This window comes from Zosterops lateralis (assembly GCF_965231275.1).
Source record: "Zosterops lateralis genome assembly, chromosome: 29".
Taxonomy (NCBI): domain Eukaryota; kingdom Metazoa; phylum Chordata; class Aves; order Passeriformes; family Zosteropidae; genus Zosterops; species Zosterops lateralis.
Window position 1 is genome coordinate 5,954,352 of NC_139789.1, and position 22,086 is coordinate 5,976,437.

A 22,086-nucleotide genomic window follows, 5' to 3' on the forward strand; every position below is an offset into this window, starting at 1 on the left:
CACAGATCCCGTCCCATTGCCCCGTGCTCAGTACAGATCTGTGTTGTTGTGTTATGTTTTTCTTGTCCTGCTTCACCTTCTGGATATTTCTTTTTTTATATACCTGTCTTTATTTTATCTATGGTTATAATGTCCTTTTTTTTTGTTGTTTTTTTTTGTTTGCTGGGTGCACTTGGTAATACTGATACCGTTATTGTAATAACGTCCCCGGCTGCGCTGCCTCAGATTTATGGCAGAGTTTTAAGAGCTAATCTCTCCAGGACTATGAAGGACTGAAGTTTATCTCCAGCATTAAATGCTATCAAGGCTTGGTAAAATACTTAGGACTTTCTCTTGATTGGTGCAAAGTGCTCCCGAGCTGCTGATGGGGATGAGAGTTTTGCAGTCCTTTGCTCGGGCAGATCTTCAGCTCTTACCACACCTCATTTGTTTGGCTCCAGAGCCTCTTTCCGCTTCCTCCCCACTCTCTTACCCTCAGGTTTCTCTGGGAAAGACCCACGGTAAGTCACTTCTGCACTGTCTCTTTAATGGAGTCAAAAATTTATCCTGGAGCAGAAAGGCAGCAGGAGTTGGGTGTTCACCCCCTTTGGAAGGCCCTGCTTTGGTGCATTTAAAATTCCGCTGGCGCATTTAAAATCCCGTAAACTCTCTGCTCTGTTGGTAAAAGCAACAGGAGGTGCTGTAGGTGAGATTTACGTCGTGTCTGACAAGTGTCTGGACGCTCCTCACCCTCTCTGCAGCCTCAATTCTGCCCCTGCCTTGACCAGCCGGGGTGAGGGGTGGGCAGGGAGGGAGGGATGAGTCCCCTTTCCCCAGGGAAAGTGCCCCCTGCACTCCTGGGCTCCCTCCTGCTCTGCACTGGGGCTTCACCTCCCCTGCTGCTCTCAGCCCAGTGATGCTCAGTGTGTGAGCAGCACAGAAAACGTGTCTGGAACCGGGTGGAAACAACCCACGGATTTGTCCGAATTAACGGGAATTTCTGGGGGAACTCAGCAGGCAGTTTTTCCACCCAAGTGGAGCTCTCCAGCAGCAGAGCTGGAGCTGTAATTCCACATGAAATATGCTCAGCTGGGCGCTCAGTGGGGAGCTCCAGCCACTTTGGGCTTTAACTCTTGTTGTGCCAAAATACAACAAGGATGCAGATCCTTTTGGAATGGGTTTTTGGTTTACTGGCCTGGGTGGATTTTTTTTTTTTTTTTTTTTTTTGAGGTTTAATTCCCTTTGGGAGCTCCCAGGCACAGGGGATGCTGTGGGGGATTGCACTGACACCCCAGGCCTGTCCCAAATCCTCTCCCAGCCCCACCAGAATCATTCCCACACAGAAAAAGGTGAGCTCTGTGTCCTCTGTGAACACACAGGAGGCTTTTTCCTCCCTCAAAAGGCCTTGTCTGCAACCAACAATGATCTCATTTGCACTCCTCTCACTTAAGATTTTATCAATACTATTACACTGAGCTGGAATTGTTTGGTTTTCTGTATTTAGGTGGAGGTTTTTTTTGTTTTTTCTTCCCAGAGATGTGAGTTGAGAATCTTACCACATGTGAGCTCTGTCCATATCTGTAGTATAATCATGTACTCCTAATACATAAAACATTGGAGGGCCTGTTGAATTATTTATGTAGTATGTATTTTAACTGGAGTTTTGCAGGGATGGAGCCTTCTGAGGCAAATGAGGCAATTTTCTCCCATGTAGTTCCATGCTGCATCTCTCTGCATATTTGCTGACAGGAATCTTTACTTTGGGCCCTGGGTATATTCTTGTAGCCTGCAATAATATACGAGTTTAAGAAAAAGAAAAAAAAAAAAACAAACCTTAATCCTTTCGGCCCAGATGATGTAAACCGTGCAGGCAATTTTTGAAGTTCCAATGCAGCATTTACAGGGTTTTCCCCTGGGGAATATTCACTATCACTGAGGTGCTTTTCAGGGGGGCTCTTATCTCCAGCAGGGCTCCCCCAGGAGCAGGAACTGGGCTCAAAACAAAGGCAGCAGCCCCAGAAATTCCCCAGGCAGTGGAGTGACAAAGCCTGTCACTTGTTTTATGCTCAAATCGAGCAAAGGGGGAAAGTCAAACCGCCCGCTGATGGATTTCTGGGGCTCACAGTCAATGTGGATTATCGAGGCTGATTTGGGGAGTTCTGGTGCAGAACGCCTGCATTGCAGGAGCCACTAAACTCGGTGGGGTTTTTTCTTTTTGCTGATGAGTTCAGGACAAAGAGCAACACCGGGTTACCCAGGGAGGGGAAGAATTAAATATTCTCCTGTGCAGCCCCAACCCTGAGCGCCTGTCCCTGAGCCCAGGGAGGGGAATTAAATATTCTCCTGTGTTGCAATGTGTATTTTGGGCCGGACAGCCAAGCTCAGAAGGACCACACTCCTGTACAGCCTCAACCCTGAGCGCCTGTCCCTGAACCCAGGGTGGGGAATTAAATATTCTCCTGTACAGCCCCAACCCCTGTCCCTGAACCTGGGGGGGGGAATTAAATATTCTCCTGTGCAGCCCCAGCCCTGAGCGCAACTGGGGGCTCCGAGTGCCTGTCTCTGAACCTGAGGAGAGCAATTAAATATTCTCCTGTGCAGCCCCAGCCCCGAGTGCAACTGGGGGCTCTGAGCACCTGTCCCTGAGCCCAGGGTGGGGAATTAAATGTTCTCCTGTGCAGCCCCAGCCCCTGTCCCTGAGCCCAGGGGAGGAATTAAATATTCTCCTGTGTTGCAATGTGCATTTTGGGCCGGACAGCCAAGCTCAGAAGGACCATACACTGTACAGCCTCAACCCCGAGCACCTGTCCCTGAACCTGGGGGGGGAATTAAATATTCTGTGCAGCCCCAGCCCCTGTCCCTGAACCTGGGGGGGGATCTGCGGGCCCCCAGAGCCCCAGACCACCGCAGAGCCGTGACCGTGTCCCTGTGCCGCCGTCTCTTGTCCCCTCACAGGTGGGCTGCAGATCGAGAGCAGCGAGGAGACGGACCAGGGCAAGTACGAGTGCGTGGCCAGCAACAGCGCCGGGGTGCGCTACTCGTCCCCCGCAAACCTTTACGTGAGAGGTAGGGAGCTCCCAGCAGCGGCTCATGGTACTCTGCCTCCTCCTCCTCCTCCTTCTCCTGGAGCCCCTCCAGAGCCCCTCAGAGCCCCCCAGAGCCCCCTGGAGCCCCCCTGGAGCCCCCTGGAGCCCCCCTGGAGCCTCCCACAGCCCCCCTGGAGCCCCCCGGAGCGTCCCAGAGCCCCCCGGAGCCCCTGGAGCCCCCCGGAGCCTCCAGAGCCCCCCAGAGCCTTTTGGAGCCCTCCCAGAGCCCATCGGAGCCTCCCAGAGCCTCCCGGAGCCCCCCAGAGCCTTCTGGAACCTCCAAGAGCCCCCCGGAGCCCTCCAGAGCCCCCTGGAGCCCCTCGGAGCCCCTGGAGCCCCCCTGGAGCCCCCCAGAGCCCCCTGGAGCCCCCCAGAGCCTTCTGGAACCTCCAAGAGCCCCCCGGAGCCCCCTGGAGCCCCCCGGAGCCCCCAGAGCCTTCTGGAGCCTCCCTGAGCCCCCCAGAGCCCCCCAGCCCCAGCAGGGATTGCCCTGCACACGGCCCGGGGTGTGAACCCCAAATTCCGCCGGGGTCAGGGGTGAATCCTGTGGTTTAGAGAAGCCACAATTCCCCTTTTGTCCCCAAAGTGTCCCCGCTCTCTGCCCGAGGGGGGGTCCCCTCCTCTGCTCTGGGGGTGAGAACAGGGGGGACCCTCTGAGCCCCCGGCGTGTCCCCCCAAATGCTGAGTGAGAGTCGCCCCTTTTCCCTGTGCCCGCACAAAGGGGATTTGTCCCTTGGGGACACCAGGGCCATCCCTGCCCCAGGGACAGGGACAGTGACACCCCGCCACCCCCAGCAGGGGACAGGGGACAAACAAGGGACAAACAGGGGACAAACAAGGGATGGGCTCCCCCCTCTCGTCTCCCACCCCCTGCCCAACAACCTCTCTCCACTTCCTCTTATTTTTAATAATCTCTCTCTGACCTGTGATTATTTTTTTTGTGTGTGTGTAGCTTTGGTTTAACATCTTTTCCACAGCAAAAAAAAAAAAAAAAAAAAAAGCCCTTTTTGGTAATGAGACAGCAAGGGCTGGTCCTTCTCGATATATTAAAAAAAAAATATTAAAAAAAGGATTAAAAAAAAAGGAAAAAAAATACCGTTGGGAGGAAAAACATTAAAAATTAAAAAAAAAAAAAAAAAAAAAAAAAAAAAAAAAAAAAAAAAAAAAAAAAAAAGTTACATCCCAGCAAAGCGTTCCCATTTCCATCCCATCGACAGAGGAGGCGCCTCCCACCTGCAGCCCAATGCAGAGCCATGCTCCTGTGTGCACTCCTTTCTCTCTCTCTTTCTCTCTCTCTCGTGTCTCACGCTCACTCAATCACATGCACATGGAGAGAAGGCTTTTTTTTTTAATAATTGAACGTTCCCAAGCTAAAATTTTTTTAAACAGCCTTTTGTGGCCAGCTGGAAAATTGCCTTTGGGATTCTTCGCCCCGAAATTCCCGATTTTTTTTGGGGGGGGAACGTAAATCTGGATGTGGATGTTAATTCAGGGCTGAATCCATTGCAGACAGATTAGCTGGAATGGTTTGGGTTCTTTAAAAAAAAAAAAAAAAAAAAAAAAAAAAAACCTAACAAGAAAAGAATCAGAAAAAAAAAAAAAAAAAGTGGGGATTTTTTCATTATTGTTTTGTTTATAAATTTCCTCTACTTTTCTGGCCACTCGGAAACTTTGCCCGGGAGACAAAGGCTGTAGCACAAAGGTGTTGTCTCCACACCTGGATGAGGTGACGTTGCTTTTCCTGCAGCCCAGGGAGGCCGGGGGCACCTGGGGCTGCAGAGCAGAGCAAAGAAAAGCAAAGCAAAAAGCAAAAAGCAAAAAGCAAAAAGCAAAAAGCAGCCCGGGCAGGGTGCAGGGAGCAGCCTGTGCCAGCCCGGCCTGTGCTTTCGGGTGTTTTTCATGCTGTTTAATTCCTTGTTTCTTGTGTGTTTAAATATGGTGGAAAGGTAACGGATTTCTGAAATGGATCTGCTTTTGGTGGGAGGGAGAGTTCATGCACATTTTTCTTCCCGTTTTATTTTTTTTATTATTATTTTTATTTTTTTTTTCCGGTTTTGTTTTTTGTTTTAAAAGAGTCTCGAGCACTCTTGTGTTTCCAATTGACTTGTTTCTCCCGTAACACGCTTTGTCTCTATAGACCACCTGGGATAGGAGTTGTAAGTTTTGAACATTGCAAGGAAATGGTTTGGTTTGGGTTTTTTTGCTTTTCTTTTTTTTTCCTTCTTCTAATTATTTCTTTATTTATATTTATTTTTATTTTTGTTTTTCCCCTTTATTCAGCGCCATGGTGGAGGCAGAGTGAGCAGGGCTGGGTTGGGGCTGGGGGGATCTCTCCTCCCCCGTTCTCCAGGAGCACCAGGACTGCAGGGAGGGAGAATCCTGCTCAGGGGAGGCTCATTCTGAGCCAGGATTGCTCCCAGCTCCTCCCTGCGGAGTTTGGTTGGGCTGAGAGGGATGGGAGGGGGACAATTAGGAAGGCAGGAAAGAGGGTCGTTACTACCTTCATTATTTTTATTTTTTTTTTTATTTTATCCTTTCTTTTTTTTATTTTGGTTAAGAGGAAAAAAAAAAAATCGATCAATTTGCAGCTGACAGCCTTGAGAAGGCCTTTTTTTACTCTCTCTGTGTTTCCCCTATTTTTCTCTTCTCCTCATGTCATTGTGTTCCGCATCAAACCCCCTTAACATCCCTCAGAGCTACGAGAAGGTTGGTGTGGTTTTTTTCTTTTTTACTTTCTTTACCCACATTTTTACATTCGTAAGAGAAAAAAAAAAAAAAATTAAAAAATTGAAAAAAAAAAAATTTAAAAAATGAAAAAAAAAAAAAAAAAAAAAAAAAGAAAAAGCAAGAAATCTTTAAGATGAGCGAGACCCGCGCGTTCCCGGGTCTCTCGGAGATGAGTTGAGTTGCATTGTGGGCCTCTCTATGCATCCTTTGGTAATGTTGCTGAGTTCTTGCACTTTTTTGTCGTCATGGTTACCTTGCCGTTTGGACATTGGGCCTGATGCATGATAGGAGAATGTAACAATCTTCTTTGCATGCCACTTTTTTTAAAAAAAATTTTAATTATCAATTAATTTCATTTCGATATATAAATATGTATCGTTTCTTTCCGTTTACACACGATTCTGGTTTTTCTTTGAAGTGGATTTACTGTTTACTTTCCAAATTTATTTTAATTTGTTTTTTGTTCCGTTGGGTTTTTTGCTTTCTCTTGATTTCCCTGTTTCCGTTCTGGTTGGTTATGCTGTGCTGTAGTTTATTCCAAACGCATTGTGAGAAGCCAGTGTTCCTGCCCACCCGGTGGTAACTGAACTCCTCAATCCCTGCAGGAGGAAAGGAGTCACACAGCTCTAACGCCTGGCCATGGAAGCCCTGCTGTTGGGGACAAGCCTTTGTTTTGGGGGAGGGAGGGATCTGGGAAGTGGAAAAGACGGTGAGAACCCGGGGGGTCATTCCGAGAGTCAGAGCAGACCCTGGGTCACCTTTAGTGCTTTTTTATTCCTTGAGGTGCAGCTCTTGTTCCACCTCCTGCGCACAAAGAAAAGCCCTGACCCTGCTCTGAGAGCGTTCCCAGCCATGGGGAGTGACCATGTCACTGCTCACTGCCCAGTCCATCCCAGTAACACCAGGAGTGGGGACTGTCAGCCCAGTTCCTCCCAGTAACACCAGAGCAGGGACTGTCAGCCCAGTCCATCCCAGTAACACCAGGAGTGGGGACTGTCAGCCCAGTTCCTCCCAGTAACCCCAGGGACTGTCAGCCCAGTCCATCCCAGTAACCCCAGGGACTGTCAGCCCAGTTCCTCCCAGTAACACCAGGGACTGTCAGCCCAGTCCATCCCAGTAACACCAGGGACTGTCAGCCCAGTCCATCCCAGTAACACCAGGAGTGGGAACTGTCAGCCCAGCGTGGCACTGCCAAAGCCTCCTGCTGTTCCCAAATCCCACCAGTGCCCAGAGAGCCCGTGGCCAGGCACAGCCCCACTTCAGGCACAGCCCCAGTTCAGCCCCAGTTCCAGGCACAGCCCCAGTTCAGGCACAGCCCCAGCCCAGGCACAGCCCCAGTTCAGCCCCAGTTCAGGCACAGCCCCAGCCCAGGCACAGCCCAGGCACAGCCCCAGTTCAGGCACAGCCCAGGCACAGCCCCAGTTCAGCCCCAGTTCCAGGCACAGCCCCAGTTCAGGCACAGCCCCAGTTCAGGCACAGCCCCAGTTCAGGCACAGCCCAGGCACAGCCCCAGTTCAGCCCCAGTTCCAGGCACAGCCCCAGTTCAGCCCCAGTTCAGGCACAGCCCAGGCACAGCCCCAGTTCAGGCACAGCCCAGGCACAGCCCCAGCCCAGGCACAGCCCAGGCACAGCCCCAGTTCAGGCACAGCCCAGGCACAGCCCCAGTTCCAGGCACAGCCCCAGTTCAGGCACAGCCCCAGCCCAGGCAGAAACAGCCACAACCCCCTGGAGGATATGAATCCCCCTCCGTGTGCTCTGGGAGGGAAGGGCAGGCGGGCAGTTCCCTCCGGGCTCTGCCTGTCCCCCTTATCCCGCTCCTTTCCCGGAGATTTCCCCTTTCCCACCCGCAAACCCCTCCAGGCTCAGGGCAGACCCTCCTCCCCAAAGCAGCGGTGGGAGGGGAAATGCAGCTGTGCAGGGGCACATCTGGCAGCTGCAGCCATTGCAAAACACCACCCCAGCCATCCGGCCCAGTGACATTGGAGCTGAAAAACAACAAAACCGCCTCTTTTCCCTCTTCTCACGTCCCTGTCCATCCCCCAGGAGCTCCTGTCGCCTCCCATGTGTGTGCCCAGGGCGGGTGAGGCACATGGGAGAGAGCCCAGGGCTGTGTCAGTGGTGCTGGTGGTGCTTTGGTGCTTTCCCTGTGCACAGAATGTCAGTCCCTTCCTCCTTCCCCCGGGAATGCCTTTCCCTCTGCCCCCCTCAGTCCTCTCACCTCGATCAGCTGCCAAAGGAGTGGCTTTCCTAAGGGCACAGGTATTAAAGCTGTGTGATTTTATTATTTTCTTTCTTTTTTTTTTTTTTTTTTTGAGAAATCCAGTGCAGTATTGACACAGTTATTCTGTCTCTCTCTTTCTTTATCTCTCTCTCTCTCTCTCTCTCTTTTTCTCTCTGTCTGTCCTTCTCTTTTTTTTTCTTAAAATGCTGAGATTTCAGTGCTCGGACCCTCAGTGCTGGTATTCTCCCCTCCCCTTCTGAGTCTCCCCTGTCCCTGTAGGAACCAGGGTACCCCTCCCAAATGCTGCACTCTCGAGAGTTCTCTGGGAAGAGACCAGCTCTGGCTCTTCTGACAACAGCCAAAAAAAAAAAACATCCCCCAGTCCCAAAGCTCTTTTTAAAGAAAAAAAAAAAAAAAAAATAAAAAAAAAAAGCTTGTTCTATATTAAAAAAAAAAAAAAAGGAATAGCATTTGAAACAAGGTTTTCCCATCTCACCTCCCTCCTGCCTAGGACTAAAAGGTAATAATCACTCCTAATTACAGGCTTTTCCTTCATGACTAGGAGTTTGAGTTTCAGGATTTAGGCGCAATTAAAAAGGGATTTATACGCCATTATTTTTTATTTGTTTGTTTTCTCTTTTTATAAAGTATTTCTAACGTGGCCCAACTGCACTGCTGCTGCTAAGAATCTCTTGTGATCTGAGAAGGCTTGAGGATTAAACTCTTCCTTAAAGAGCCAATAAAAATAAAAATAATAATAATGATAACAACACCGACAACAATAAACTAAAGCTAAATGGGACGAAATCCTGATAGGCTGGAGTGACACTGGAAATAGAGACTTGAGAGGTTGTGTGGTTTGCTGAAGTTGCTGTCTCTGAGTCTAGTGGAGGGTGCCCTGTGAGAACAGGACGGGCTTTAAGGTCCTTCCAGCCCAAACCATGGCCTTGAAATTATTGGTGAAGGGTTTTTTTAATAGGTCAGATAATGAATAACAGAATAACAGGGTGCTCACAGGGGTGCCCAAGGTCAGGGCAGAAACACCTTTCTGGAGGCCACAAAAGCAGCCAGGGGCAGGTGAGGGGACTCTGCAGCAGCCCAGGTGTGAGGCAGTTTCTGCACCAGCCCAGGTGTGAGGGGACTCTGCACTAGCCCAGGTGTGAGGGGACTCTGCAGCAGCCCAGGTGTGAGGGGCTCTGCAGCAGCCCAGGTGTGAGGGGACTCTGCAGCAGCCCAGTGTGAGGGGACTTTGCACCAGCCCAGGTGTGAGGCAGTTTCTGCACCAGCCCAGTGTGAGGGGACTCTGCACCAGCCCAGGTGTGAGGGAACTCTGCAGCAGCCCAGGTGTGAGGGGACTCTGCACCAGCCCAGTGTGAGGCAGGTCAGGCTGAGCCACCTGCCCAGGCTTCACCTGTGCCCAGTGAAAAGATGCAGCTCTGGGGCCAAGTCAGCACCTCGGTGGGAATCCTGGTTTTTATGGGATCACACAGCTCACCTGGCTTTCTAAAGCCTCCCTGGGTGCTTCTCTGTATCCCTGGGGACACAAATGCCATAAAATTGTGGCCCATAGTGATTGTAGGAAAGGATGGATTCCAAACCCTGCAAACCAAGAGCTGGCTGCCCATGGTGGTGTCCAGGGCCAGGCTGGACAGGGCTGGGAGCAGCCTGGGGACAGGGGGAGGTGTCCCCTGCCCATGGCAGGGCTGGCACTGGAGGGGCTTTAAGGTCCTTTCCAGCCCAAAGCACTCTGAGGTGTTTTTGTCTGTAACCAGGGACCACCTGGGGGCTCAGCCCTTACCCCAGGGAGGGGACATGTCCCCCCAGCCAGGACCTGTGTCCTCTCACCCAGGACCTGTGTCCCCCCACCCAGGACCTGTGTCCCCTCACCCAGGACCTGTGTCCCCCCAGCCAGGACCTGTGTCCCCTCACCCAGGACCTGTGTCCCCCCAGCCAGGACCTGTGTCCCTCACCCAGGACCTGTGTCCCTTCACCCAGGACCTGTGTCCCCTCTGCCAGGACCTGTGTCCCTCACCCAGGACCTGTGTCCCCCAGCCAGGACCTGTGTCCCTTCACCCAGGACCTGTGTCCCCCCAGCCAGGACCTGTGTCCCTCACCCAGGACCTGTGTCCCCCAGCCAGGACCTGTGTCCCCTCTGCCAGGACCTGTGTCCCCCCACCCAGGACCTGTGTCCCCTCACCCAGGACCTGTGTCCCCCCAGCCAGGACCTGTGTCCCCTCTGCCAGGACCTGTGTCCCCCCAGCCAGGACCTGTGTCCCTCACCCAGGACCTGTGTCCCTTCACCCAGGACCTGTGTCCCCCCAGCCAGGACCTGTGTCCCTCACCCAGGACCTGTGTCCCTCACCCAGGACCTGTGTCCCCTCTGCCAGGACCTGTGGCCAGAGCTGTTTTTCCCCTGGAAATGGAGCACTTTGCAGCTCTTCTCTTTAATTTGGGAGGCTGCCCAAATCCAGGCCACCTGGATTGCTCAGGTTTGATCCCAGCATTGCTCAGGTTTGATCCCAGCATTGCTCAGGTTTGATCCCAGAATTGCTCAGGTTTGATCCCAAAATGCAGCTGCTGGCTGCGCTGGAGCCCTGGTGCTGTGTTAGGACCTGGTGTCCCTGTGCTCCTCCTTGTCCCAGGGACTGGGAGGGAGGATCTGTGCCCCAGACCCCCCTGAGTGTGCAGAGCTGAGTGTGCAGAGCTGAGTGTGCACACCCTGCCTGTGCAGAGCTGAGTGTGCAGAGCTGAGTGTGCACACCCTGCCTGTGCAGAGCTGAGTGTGCAGAGCTGAGTGTGCACACCCTGCCTGTGCAGAGCTGAGTGTGCAGAGCTGAGTGTGCACACCCTGCCTGTGCAGAGCTGAGTGTGCAGAGTTGAGTGTGCACACCCTGAGTGTGCAGAGCTGCTGCTGCTGCCACAGACGTTGTCGTGGCTGAATTTAGCAGAATTGAGAATTTTCCCCAGCTGGGAGGTTCCAGAGGCAGCAGCTGGGATGCTGCAGGGATAACCCTTCCTGCTCTTTCCCAGCCCAGGCAGCTGGAAATGGCTCTGCAGGAATTTAAAGCAGCCCAGGGCCTGCCTTTGCTGTGTGTCACCCCCAGCCAGGTCCTGCAGCCCAGGTCCTGCTGAGAACATTCCCAAGGCTCTCTCTGGAAAATCCCAGCTCGTTCAGAGACCAAAGTTGAAACCAGGCCAGGCCAGGGCAAAAACATGTAAGAAGCTGAACTAGTGGAAATCAATTAAAATAAAACCCACAGAAAGGGCAGGGATGGTGTGCCGAGCACCTCAGGAAATAAAGCTTCAAAATAGATTAAAATGTGACTAATTTAAGCAATAATTTAGCCTTTAAGTTTGGCATATCAGACCAGAGCTGCCGGTCGGTTCCAGGTGGAGCCATTGCTGAGCTTTTCCCTCTCAGTCCCCATTTAGAGGTTGAAGGAAATAACTCCACATGCACGAGAGATTTAATAAATAGCCACAAGGTCAAAACAGTCACTGGTATTTTAAACTGTAGGAGTTTTAATACCTTTTTAGAGCAGACTGATAAATTCTTTAATGGAGAAGGAGGGAGGCAGAACCACCACTGGGTTGTGCAGCTGCCTCTGCAGTTCCCAGGTGCTGAAATTGAGGGATGGAGAGTCCTGGGATGATTTTTTGAGGGTTATTTTAGCACTTCTGTGGGTGGGGGAGCGCCCTGCCCACGTTTGGGGTGTCCTCAGCTCTGAAATTCTAGTTCCAAACCGAACAAAGCAAACAAAAACTTCACTGTGTTTCTGCAGAAGGATTTCTCAAGGGTTATCAGGAAATGGGTACAAAAAGCCACCCCCTCCCAAAAAAAAAAAAAAAAAAAAAAAAATTTAAAAAAAAATCCAAAGTGTGTATATATCTATGTATATACATGACTATCTCTCTATAGAGGGCACTTTGCAGGAACACTGTGCTGTACTGATCTCGAAATCTCTGCCTGCCTGTGTCTCTTACACCTTTTGCATCGCTGTTCTCTTTGTTTTAGGGGAAAAAAAAAAAATTAGATTACACCTTGTCAAATTAAAATAACAACAAAAAAAAAAAAAAAAAAAAACAAAAACTGAACCAGTCTATGTTTAAAATTACGGAGCTGCTTGAGAAACAATTGGATTCTGATTATTTTCTGTAAAAAAAAAAAAAAAAAAAAGCAAATTGCAAAAGACCAGAGATGTTCAGCCAGCCTGTCGCTCAGCTAATGCGGTTTTTTTTAAAAAGTGAAAAGTAACAATTATTGGGAAGGTAATGGATTTCCTGCAGACCAAATCCGAGCCTTGGTCTCGTTCTTTATTTATCCACCGATTGACTCATTTATTTTATCGACGCTGCGAAAGGAAATGAGGAAGGAGCTGGGCAGGAGGAGGGGAAGCTTCTCGTCCTGTGGAGGGGCCGAGGTCGGAAATCCAAACCCCCACCGAGGTCCTGCCCAGGGAATTGGGACAGGGAGGAGGAGGAGGCAGAGGCGGCTGCAGAGGGGCAGGGACATCACCACCTTTGGGAGGGAGGACAGGTGTAATCTAAGCTTCACTAATAATGTAGAGGCTGCACATTATTTTGGCACCCTTTCCCCTACCCCCCTCCCTTCCTCATTTTGGAGCAAGACGGAATGACTCCTGTCTCCCCAAAATGGCCAATAATGTCCGCCTTCTCACCTCATTTGGAGCAGCAGCTTGCTGAGTGTCAAAATGTTTAATACCATTTGGTTTTGTTCGGTGCTTTCGACCAGTCACTTCACTTTATTTCGGTTTTTTTTCCCTTTTTTTTTTCTCGATTGATTTCCTCTTTAAGGTACAAGACGCGTTTCTCTTTGAGTTTGGTTTAAATGTGAATCGGGGTTTGAAGTGACATGTTCTTGTCCAGGACATTCTCCTTTCCCCACCTGGCTCCTCCTCCAACTTTCTTTTTCTCTCTGAGATAAATCTGGAAGGGGCTTCTTTAAAAGAGCAGCTGGTGGGGTTCCTCAGCACAGGCTGGCGGGTCCTCGGGTTTCCCTCATTAGCAGCATCATTTTAAGGAAAGATTCTGGTGTTGCAAAGTCAACCCTGGATCTCCCAGTGTCTCTCCCCATCAGGTCTGTAAATATTGCAAAAAAAAACACCTTGTGGACCCCAGGTGGTGATGGGGAACCTGAGCCTGTGCTGATTGGGACCAAAAAAAAAAAACCAAAAATGCCACTCACAGAACACAAACTGGGCCAACCTCTGCCTCCGTGAGCAGCAACAAAACCAATTGGCTTCCCAAGGGTGTGAAAATTCATGGATCTGTTCTGCTTCTAAAAAAAAAAAACCAGCACAATTTGGGGTGCAGATCTGCAGTGTGAAACGCTCACCCAACAATTAAACAGACTCGTAACTAACTGCACTAAAGAAACTTCCCTGCGCTTCTCTGCACTGAAATGATTTAACTGCATCCCAAACATCCAGGCTCCACTCCTGGAATCTGGTTCTGTCTCTAATGAGCTGTATCCTTGTTTGAAAAAAAAAAAAAAAAAAAGAAAATAATGCTCCTGAGAGTTTTTTCTGGCCGTGGACAATGTCTGTCTGTGTGTGCCTGCTGTGTGTGTGTCCGTGGGGAGCTGCTGCACATGGAGCATGCACGGCCCGTGTCCGCATGCAGGGCCTGGCAAAGCTGAACTGGGGAACAAACACCCCCGGAGCTCAGGGAAGGTCCTCCTTGGACCAGAAAATGGGAAAAGTGTTAATTAAAGAAGTGTCTGTAAAGCAGAGCCCCCCCATGCCAAGGTTTCCTTTCCAGAGAGGGGGTTTTGTTCTTCCCGATCCTTTCGAAGTGTTGGATGGAATCTCTTCACCCAATGGTTTTTTCTTGTAAAATTCTCCTCCTTCAGCTGCTGTGTGGAGCTGGACCCAGGGCTGAAATTGCTCTTGGTTCCATCTCCAGCCTCCTTTCCACCACGGCTCTCCTCCTCCTCCTCCTGGGCCTTGACCTAAAGGCTGACCCAGAGATTCTCAGCTTGACAAATTCCCCGTCTCCAGCCAAATGCAAATGTTGCAGCAATTAAAACAAACGGCAGCCTGGTGGCTCTCAGAGGTGAACCCTGTGCCCTCTGTGGTTATCACAGCCCTGAGCCATCCCGGGGCTGTACCCAGGGGACTCTCTGAGGTCCCCAATGTTTACCTGGAGCTCTTTTCCCATCCTCAGTCAGTGTGTGGGTGTTGGTGTATCTGTGCACACAGGAGAGTCCAGTTTGTTTTTTTTTTTAAACCAGGATGCAGCAAGGAAGTGCTGCTGCCTGTTTTGGGCTGGTGTCAGCCCCAATCCAAATTCTCCCTCCTTGTGGAATGGGTGGTGCTGAGGGCTGGCACCCAGGGGTGCTGGGTGCTTCCCTTGGAGGGTGACAAATGCCACTAAACCAGCCCAGAGAAAGGGACCCAGGGCTGAGCTGCACCCCTGGGAGCTCTCAGGAGGAGGGCAGGGCTGCTCTGCACTTTTTTTTTGGGGAACGTGCTCTGAGCAGCCCCTGAGCTTTTGTGTTTTGTGAGTGGATTTCTCCTTCCCCGCCCAAAACCAGAGCCAGGAACAGTCGGTTCCCTTCAGACTCCGATTCTCAGCACTCCGCCCTACATCAGATGATGCTTTTCAGTTATTAAATTCTGGTTTGTTCTTTCTTTTCCTTTTTCTTTGATTTCTTTTTTTATTATTATTTTTCTTTTATTTTTTTCCTTTTCTCTTTCAGTTGGGTTTCATTTCTTTGCGATTAGCTTCGGTTTGGATTAATTGTCTTGTTCTGTTCCCATGACAACTCAGTGTTTGCATCCCACCTGCCGTTGTTTGTTGCTGTTGATGCTGTTTGCTGCCCGGATCTTGTTCCGGACGTGTCTCCCCATTCCTCCTCACCTTTCCCACCTTCCCTCCCTTCTCCAGAAGGTCACCAGCCCCCTCCCCTCCTCAGAGGAGTCATCCCCACCCCAGATCTGTCTGCATGTCGACCCCACTCGTTTCTTTCCGAGTTCTCTCCATCTTGTCTCAGACTGTGACAGGTGTGGTTTCCACCTGGCTCCATTTTCTGCAGTGTGGCCCCTCTGGAAGCCGTGGGGAGCAGGATGGAGTAGGGAACAGGGGTGTCCCCTCGTGTCCAGGGCTGGGGGTTCTCCATCAGTGGCAGGAGGGAGTGAGGAGCAGGTTGCCTGGTACCTCCCTACACCTTTCTGCAGGTAGAAAGTCACCTCCTGGTGCCAGTGGCCAGGTGAGTTTGCAGCCCATCCCCGCCCTTGTCCCAGCTGTGAGGGCATGTTCCCCCTTCTCTCTGCAAATCCTGCATGCAGGGACTCCCCTCTGCCACCTCCTGCTGCCCCCGAGCTGGAAATCTTCCCTCCCTTGTCTCCCAGCGCTGCCTCCTGCCCACTGCACCCCCAGAAAAGGGTCTGAGAGCCCCACGGGGGGAGCAGAGCTGGCTGTGACAATGTCCCCTGTCAGGGGCTGCAGGTGGCTTTTGTTTGCCAAAGCCCCACCAAACAGCAAAGAGCCCCTTTCTCTCCTGGCAGTGCCCTTCCCTTTGGAAAAGATCCCCAGAGCTGGAAGGTAAATACAACCAGCCCCAGGACAGTTCCAGGGGACATCTGGAGGCCCTGGGGGGGACAGTGGCAGGCCCAGCTCAGCTCAGCTCAGCTCGGCTGTGCTTTGGCATGAGGCAACGCCAGCAGGAGTGGAGAGGCTGTGCCGAGGTTACCTGGGGACAGAGAGCAGCAACAGGGAGTTCTCAGCCCCCCCAGCCCCTCCTGCCCCCTGGCCCGCCCTGCCTGTGGCAGTCCCTGCATGGCTGTCCCTGAGGCTGGGGGAATCCTGCTGCAGTTCCTGCATTTTCCACCCTTTTGTCTTTCTTTTGGGATGAGCCCCTGCCCTCAGCCCCCTCCCTGGGCCCTCCCTGACCCCACAAATATTCTCCTTTGTCCATTCCCCTGCTTTCCCCCCTAAGGAAGGGCCCCCAGCCTCCCTCCAGACCAGCCCAGGGAGCTCAGAAAATGGAGCCAAGGAAACCACAGCCTCCCCTTTGCGTCCATGTTCTTCCTGTGTAAGGTCTGGAAGCTGCATCCACCTCTCTGCTAAGGAGATGCACAGAACATGTCACTGTTTTCTCAACGTTAAAAAAGTTTCATTACCTTGTTTTTCTTATTAATTCTCTATTCTATTTATTATTCCGCCAGGGCTGAGATGTGACAATGTGAGCCACCACATTGAGTCACATCAGCTAGAAAAAGTATGCAGCATTAAAGTGGGTTTCCCCCTCCCCTCCCTCTCTCTCTCTCTTTCTCTCTTCTTTCTCCCTTCCCCTCTTGTTCTCCTTCTCCTGGTCTTCCTTCCTTTCTCTGTTGCTCACTTTCTATCCAGTATCCATGTGGGCATTTGCTGCCGCCCAGAAATTATATTTCTCTGCATTTTCCTCTCTCCTTCTCTCTCTTTCTCTCTCTCTATCTCTCTCTCTCTCTTTTTTACCTATTTTGCATGATGTTTGTGACTCTGAGAGCTGCATCTATCGATGGAACCGTGTCAGATCTTAAAGAGGCTTCGTTAGGGTTTCTATACCCGAAAACCACAAAAATTTCATTAGAGTTTCTCATCTTTTCCACACTCTCTCTCGCTCCAGGGGGGCTGCGTTCCCCTGGACGCTTCTCACACTCAGACACCGACTAAATTCTGTCCCACTCCCGGGGTCTCCCTCTCCTCCCTCGTTTATCCTTTGGCCTTTCCACCCCTCCAGTGGAGCGTCTGGAGTCTGGGGGATGCGACACTTCTCTCTTTGTTGAATTCTCTGGGTCCAACAAGGCAAAAAAAAATAATAATAACGCCGAGAAGTTTCCATCTCCATCCCAAGCTTCTCCTGGCCCCCCACCCCACCTGTGCAGCAGCCCCCGGGTGGGAGAGGAGACCCCTCTGCAGAGGGGACCCCCCAGGTGGTGGTGGCTGTCCCTGGGGAGAAGGGGACCCGGGCTCAGACCCCACTGGGACAGGGAGGAGCAGGTGCCCGGGGTGTGGAGGGGGAGCTGGGGGCCCCAGCGGCCGCCGAGGAGAAGTTTTGGGCGCTCGCCACGCCAGCTCTTTGCCAGCAAAGATGAGAAATTGCTAATAAATTTTTGTGTATTTATCTGTGCTGTGATGGGTCTAATCTTGATCAATGGAACCCTGTTGCTATGAATTATCGCTTTTATGTCTATATTCTATATATTGTTTGTGAAGTACGAATTTATTTGGAGTTTATTTTTTTTTGTTTTCGGTTTTCGGTTTTTGATTTTTTTTTTAAAATTTCTTTGGTTTTTTTGTTTCGTTTTTTAATGAAGGAAGAAAATAAACGATGACAAACCCCATCTGTATTTAAATTATCTTTTACTCTTTTTTCTTTTTTCTCCTTTCTTTTTCTTTCCTTTTTTTTCTTTCTTTTTTTTTTTTTTTTTTTTTTTGGTCATTTCTTTTGTTTTTTGGCTTTTTTTTTATTTTTTCTTTTTTCCGTTTCGTTTTTTTTTTTGTTACCTCTGTGCGTCTCGTCCACAGTTCGCCGTGTGGCCCCTCGCTTCTCCATCCTCCCTGTCAGCCATGAAATCATGCCCGGGGGCAACGTCAACATCACCTGCGTGGCCGTGGGGTCCCCCATGCCCTACGTGAAGTGGATGCAGGGAGCAGAGGACCTGACGCCCGAGGACGACATGCCCGTGGGCAGGAACGTGCTGGAGCTCACCGACGTCAAGGACTCGGCCAACTACACCTGCGTGGCCATGTCCAGCCTGGGGGTCATTGAGGCCGTGGCCCAGATCACGGTGAAATGTAAGGGATGGGTGGGAGCGGGGAGTGGCTGCACGTGTGGGGAGGGGGCACGGCCGGAGCTGAGTGTCCCAGCATGAGATGAGTGGGGGGGAATGCCTGGGCACGGGTCCTGCTCGTGCATGGGACCCGTCACAGAGTGGGAATGAGCCCTGGTTTGTGCCTGTGGCATCGTGTGGCCCCTGGTTTTGTGTCTGTGGCATCATGTGGCCCCTGGTTTGTGCCTGTGGCATCGTGTGTCTGCATGGGGAGAGCCTGTGGCTGTCTGAGCTGTACAGGGGACACAACTCTGCATGTCCAGGTGCTCCTGCATGAGTGGGGTGTGTGTGCATAACCAGGGATACAGTCCTGCATGACTGGGGTGTGTGTGCATGGCCAGGGACACAGTTCTGCATGTGCAGGTGCTCCTGCATGACTTGGATGTGTGTGTGTGCATGGCCAGGGATAGTTCTGCATCTCCAGGTGCTCCTGCATGAGTTGGGGGGTGTGTGCATGGCCAGGGACGCAGTTCTGCATGTCCTGGTGCTCGTGTATGAGTGGGATGTGTATGTGTGCATGGCCAGGGACAGTTCTGCATGTCCTGGTGCTTGTTCATGACTGGGATTTATGTGTGTGCATGGATAGGGATGCAGGTGACACAGTTCTGCATGTACAGGTGCTCCTGCACGAGTAGGGTGTCTGTGTGCATGGATAGGGACACAGTTCTGCATGTCCAGGTGCTCCTGCACGACTGGGATTTATGTGTGTGCATGGCCAGGGACGCCGTGGCTGCATGGTGGGCACCTGGCTGCACAGTGTCAGTCCCTGCCCTTACCTGCATGGTGGGCACCTGGCTGCACAGTGTCAGTCCCTGCCCTTACCTGCATGGTGGGCACCTGGCTGCACAGTGTCAGTCCCTGCCCTTACCTGTGTGTGCAGGTGGAGCTCCGTGAGCTCGGATGGCAGGACAGACTTGTGCACCATGAGTGCCCCGTGCTGGGGTCTGTGCGTGTGTCCTGGGCGATCCCACACACACAGGGAAACCCACAGTGGAGGGGGAAGCTGGTGGCTGGAGACCTCCCCTCGCTTTAGGACACCCGAGCTGGTTGTTCTGAAGAGAACTGTGGCTCCAATCCCCGCATGCTGTGTCTGTCCTGGCATACACAACTGGCTGGGCACTGCGCGAGGAGCCTTGGATGGCTTGGAGCCTGCTGCCATCCTGTTCCAAGGCCTGAGATTCAGCCAAGGCCCCGAGGATCTCTGGCATGTGCAGCCTTGCAGGAGAGCTTAGTTCCAGCATCTTTAGTGGCCGTTGTTGCCTCGGCAAGATGGGGAATAAGCCCAGCTTCCAGCTGGTGGCTCCCAAGAGGAGCACGGGTGCCATCTTCAATCTATTCTGTCCTCAGCAGGGGAGTATTAAACACAAGCAGGAACCCCTGAGGTTGGGTGAGTGTAGAGCTCTGTGTGAGCTGCTCCAAGGGCTGCTGCTGCCCGTGAGGGATCGGGACAGGCGGGGTGGGAAAGGATCGGCGGGTGGGGAGAGGAGAAACGCTGGGGAGAAAGGGAGGGATGAGGAAAACCAGTCCTGTTGTATCAGGATCTGTCTGAGGAAGGTCTGACAGGAGAAATGAGTAGGGACTGGAGGATCTTGGCGTGACACCCGTTCTGAGCTCCTGCACAGGCTCTGGGCTCTCGTGCCAGCAGGAGGATGCCTGGGGCTGGACTCGGGTCCTCTTTATTTCCCTGAGTATTTCCTGCCTTCCCTTTTTTCCCTGTCTTACCCTGTCAATCCGAACAGCTGCCGGGTAGGGCAGATTGCTTCTGCTTCCAGCTCTCCCGTCTCCTCACGTGGGGAATTCTGTCTTCTGTAATTGTGTTTGGATCCTGTTCCCTGCTCTGTTCTGGGTGTGAGCACCCGCCGCTCTCCCGGGCAGAAGGTGAAAGGAGAAGTTTGAGCTTTACCGTGACCAGGTCGAGAGAAGTTTGGCTTCAAGGCCAGGTTGGACAGGGCTTGGAGCCACCTGGGCCAGTAGAAGGTGTCCCTGCCCGTGGCAGGGGTGGCACTGGATGGGCTTTAAGGCCCCTTTCAACCCAAACCATTCTGGGGTTCCATGATAAGAAGAGGCTGAAAAGGGAGGCTGAAAAGGGAGGTTGGAAAGGGAGGTTGGAAAGGGTCTGACGTGTGTGGTGAGGGGAGCACACGGAGGTTGAGAACAGATGAAGTTAGAACACGTACCAGATGCAGCTCAAGCGTTGAGCAGCTGCAGGTGCAGTCCCCACCAGGCTCCTGGGGGCTCCCTGGCTGGGGGCGAGGGGAGATGGGGATGGACACGGCCTTGTGGCTTGAGGGGAAACCCTCCCAGCACTTCAGGGGGTTTGTTGTGGAGAGCAGAGCCCGCCCTGTGCCATTCCCTGCCTGTGGAAAGCCCAGCAGGAGGTGGGAGCAGTGCTGGGAAGGAGCTGCTCTCCCTCCCTGCCCGGGGAGCAGCGGATGTGCAGCTGAATTCTGTGCTAATGACTCCAGATGTTCGGCTGAACACTTTGCCTTTGATGGAGCAGTTTAAGGAGGATAATAGAGTGGATAACTAGGTTCATCAGATTGCAGCAGCACTTTTCCTGAGCTGCCGGCGTTGGTGCTGTGCCTCCAGCTCCCGCGGCCCTAAACAGACCAATTAGGCACCATTTCACCACCTGTGGGTTTTCTTTTTTTTTTTTTTTTTTTTTTTTAATGCCTGTTCTTCCTGATTCTCAGCACTCCCCAAGGCTCCTGGGACACCGGTGGTGACAGAGACAACAGCGACCAGTATCACCATCACCTGGGACTCTGGAAACCCAGACCCCGTGTCCTACTATGTCATTGAGTACAAGTCCAAGAGCCAGGACGGGCCCTACCAGATCAAGGAGGACATCACCACCACCCGCTACAGCATCGGGGGGCTCAGCCCCAACTCCGAGTACGAGATCTGGGTCTCGGCGGTCAACAGCATCGGGCAGGGCCCTCCCAGCGAGTCCGTGGTGACCAGGACTGGGGAGCAAGCCCCTGCCAGCGCCCCCCGCAACGTGCAGGGCCGCATGCTGAGCAGCACCACCATGATCATCCAGTGGGAGGAACCGGTGGAGCCCAACGGGCAGATCCGGGGCTACAGGGTCTATTACACCATGGAGCCCGACCAGCCCGTCAGCAACTGGCAGAAGCACAACGTGGACGACAGCCTGCTGACCACCGTGGGCAGCCTGCTGGAGGATGAGACCTACACCGTGAGAGTGCTGGCCTTCACCTCCGTGGGGGACGGGCCCCTGTCCGACCCCATCCAGGTTAAGACGCAGCAGGGAGGTGAGTACCCATGTGGTTGTGGGGAGGAGAGGTGCTGGTTGGAGCTGGAGGTTTAAATGGGATTTTGGGAAGGGATTATTTACTCAGAGGGTGGGGAGGCTCTGGGACAGGGTGTCCAGAGCAGATGTGGCTGCCCCTGGATCCCTGGCAGTGCCCAAGGCCAGGCTGGATGGGGCTTGGAGGGACAGTGGAAGATGTTCATGCCCATGGAGGTGGATGAGCTTTATGGTCTCTTCCAACCCAAACCATTCTAAATGTCTTTAACCAATATAAAATGCCCAAGCAGTGGTGACACTTTAACTCTCCCTAAAGCAGCCAGGAACTGCTTTGTCAGGGATGGATGAGTGGGGAATGGGCCTTGGGATGGATGAGTGGGGAATGGGCCTTATGCGTTGAGCTGCAAACAGAAGACGTTTATCATGGGCTGTCACCAGCACATTTTTGGTGTGGGGTATGGGAGGAAACCCTGTGTCCTCAATGGGCTCCTCATGGGCTTCCTCCCTCCAGAATCTTGTAATACTGGGATTGATGGGAAGGGTTGTGTTCTGCACTGCTGAGAAAGAGCCATTTGATCCACTGGGATCCTTCCATCTCCAGCAGCTCTGGAGGACACGCTGGACCCCTGCAGTGGGATGTAAAACTCCCCAGCTCTGGAGGCAGGACCTGCCCACGCTGCAGTGTGGCATTTTGCTGCTGACGTGCTCTTCCCACACAGGCTTTGAAGAAAATGGGGCGAGAGCCTCTTAATCAGCCAAGTTAACGTGGTTTCTCCTGTTTCTCACCTCTCCTCCCCTGCCCTGTCTGTTCCCTCTCCGTGCCAGTTCCCGGGCAGCCGATGAACTTCCGAGCAGAAGCCAAGACTGAGACCAGCATCGTGCTGTCCTGGAGCCCCCCACGCCAGGAGATCATCGTGAAATACGAGCTCCTCTACAAGGAGGGAGACCACAGCAAGGAGGTGAGCC

General features: G+C 52.3%; 1 protein-coding gene across 1 annotated transcript in view; it reads left to right on the plus strand.

Annotated features, from left to right (window-relative positions):
- Positions 1–22,086, plus strand: part of PTPRS (protein tyrosine phosphatase receptor type S) — a 114,488-nt gene that overhangs the window by 48,759 nt on the left and 43,643 nt on the right. Inside the window, exons 7-10 of the mRNA XM_083879766.1 lie at positions 2,935–3,045; positions 17,545–17,814; positions 20,543–21,124; positions 21,946–22,079. Of these exons, the coding sequence (XP_083735892.1) occupies positions 2,935–3,045; positions 17,545–17,814; positions 20,543–21,124; positions 21,946–22,079 (1,097 nt within the window). The remainder of the gene's footprint in view (positions 1–2,934; positions 3,046–17,544; positions 17,815–20,542; positions 21,125–21,945; positions 22,080–22,086) is intronic.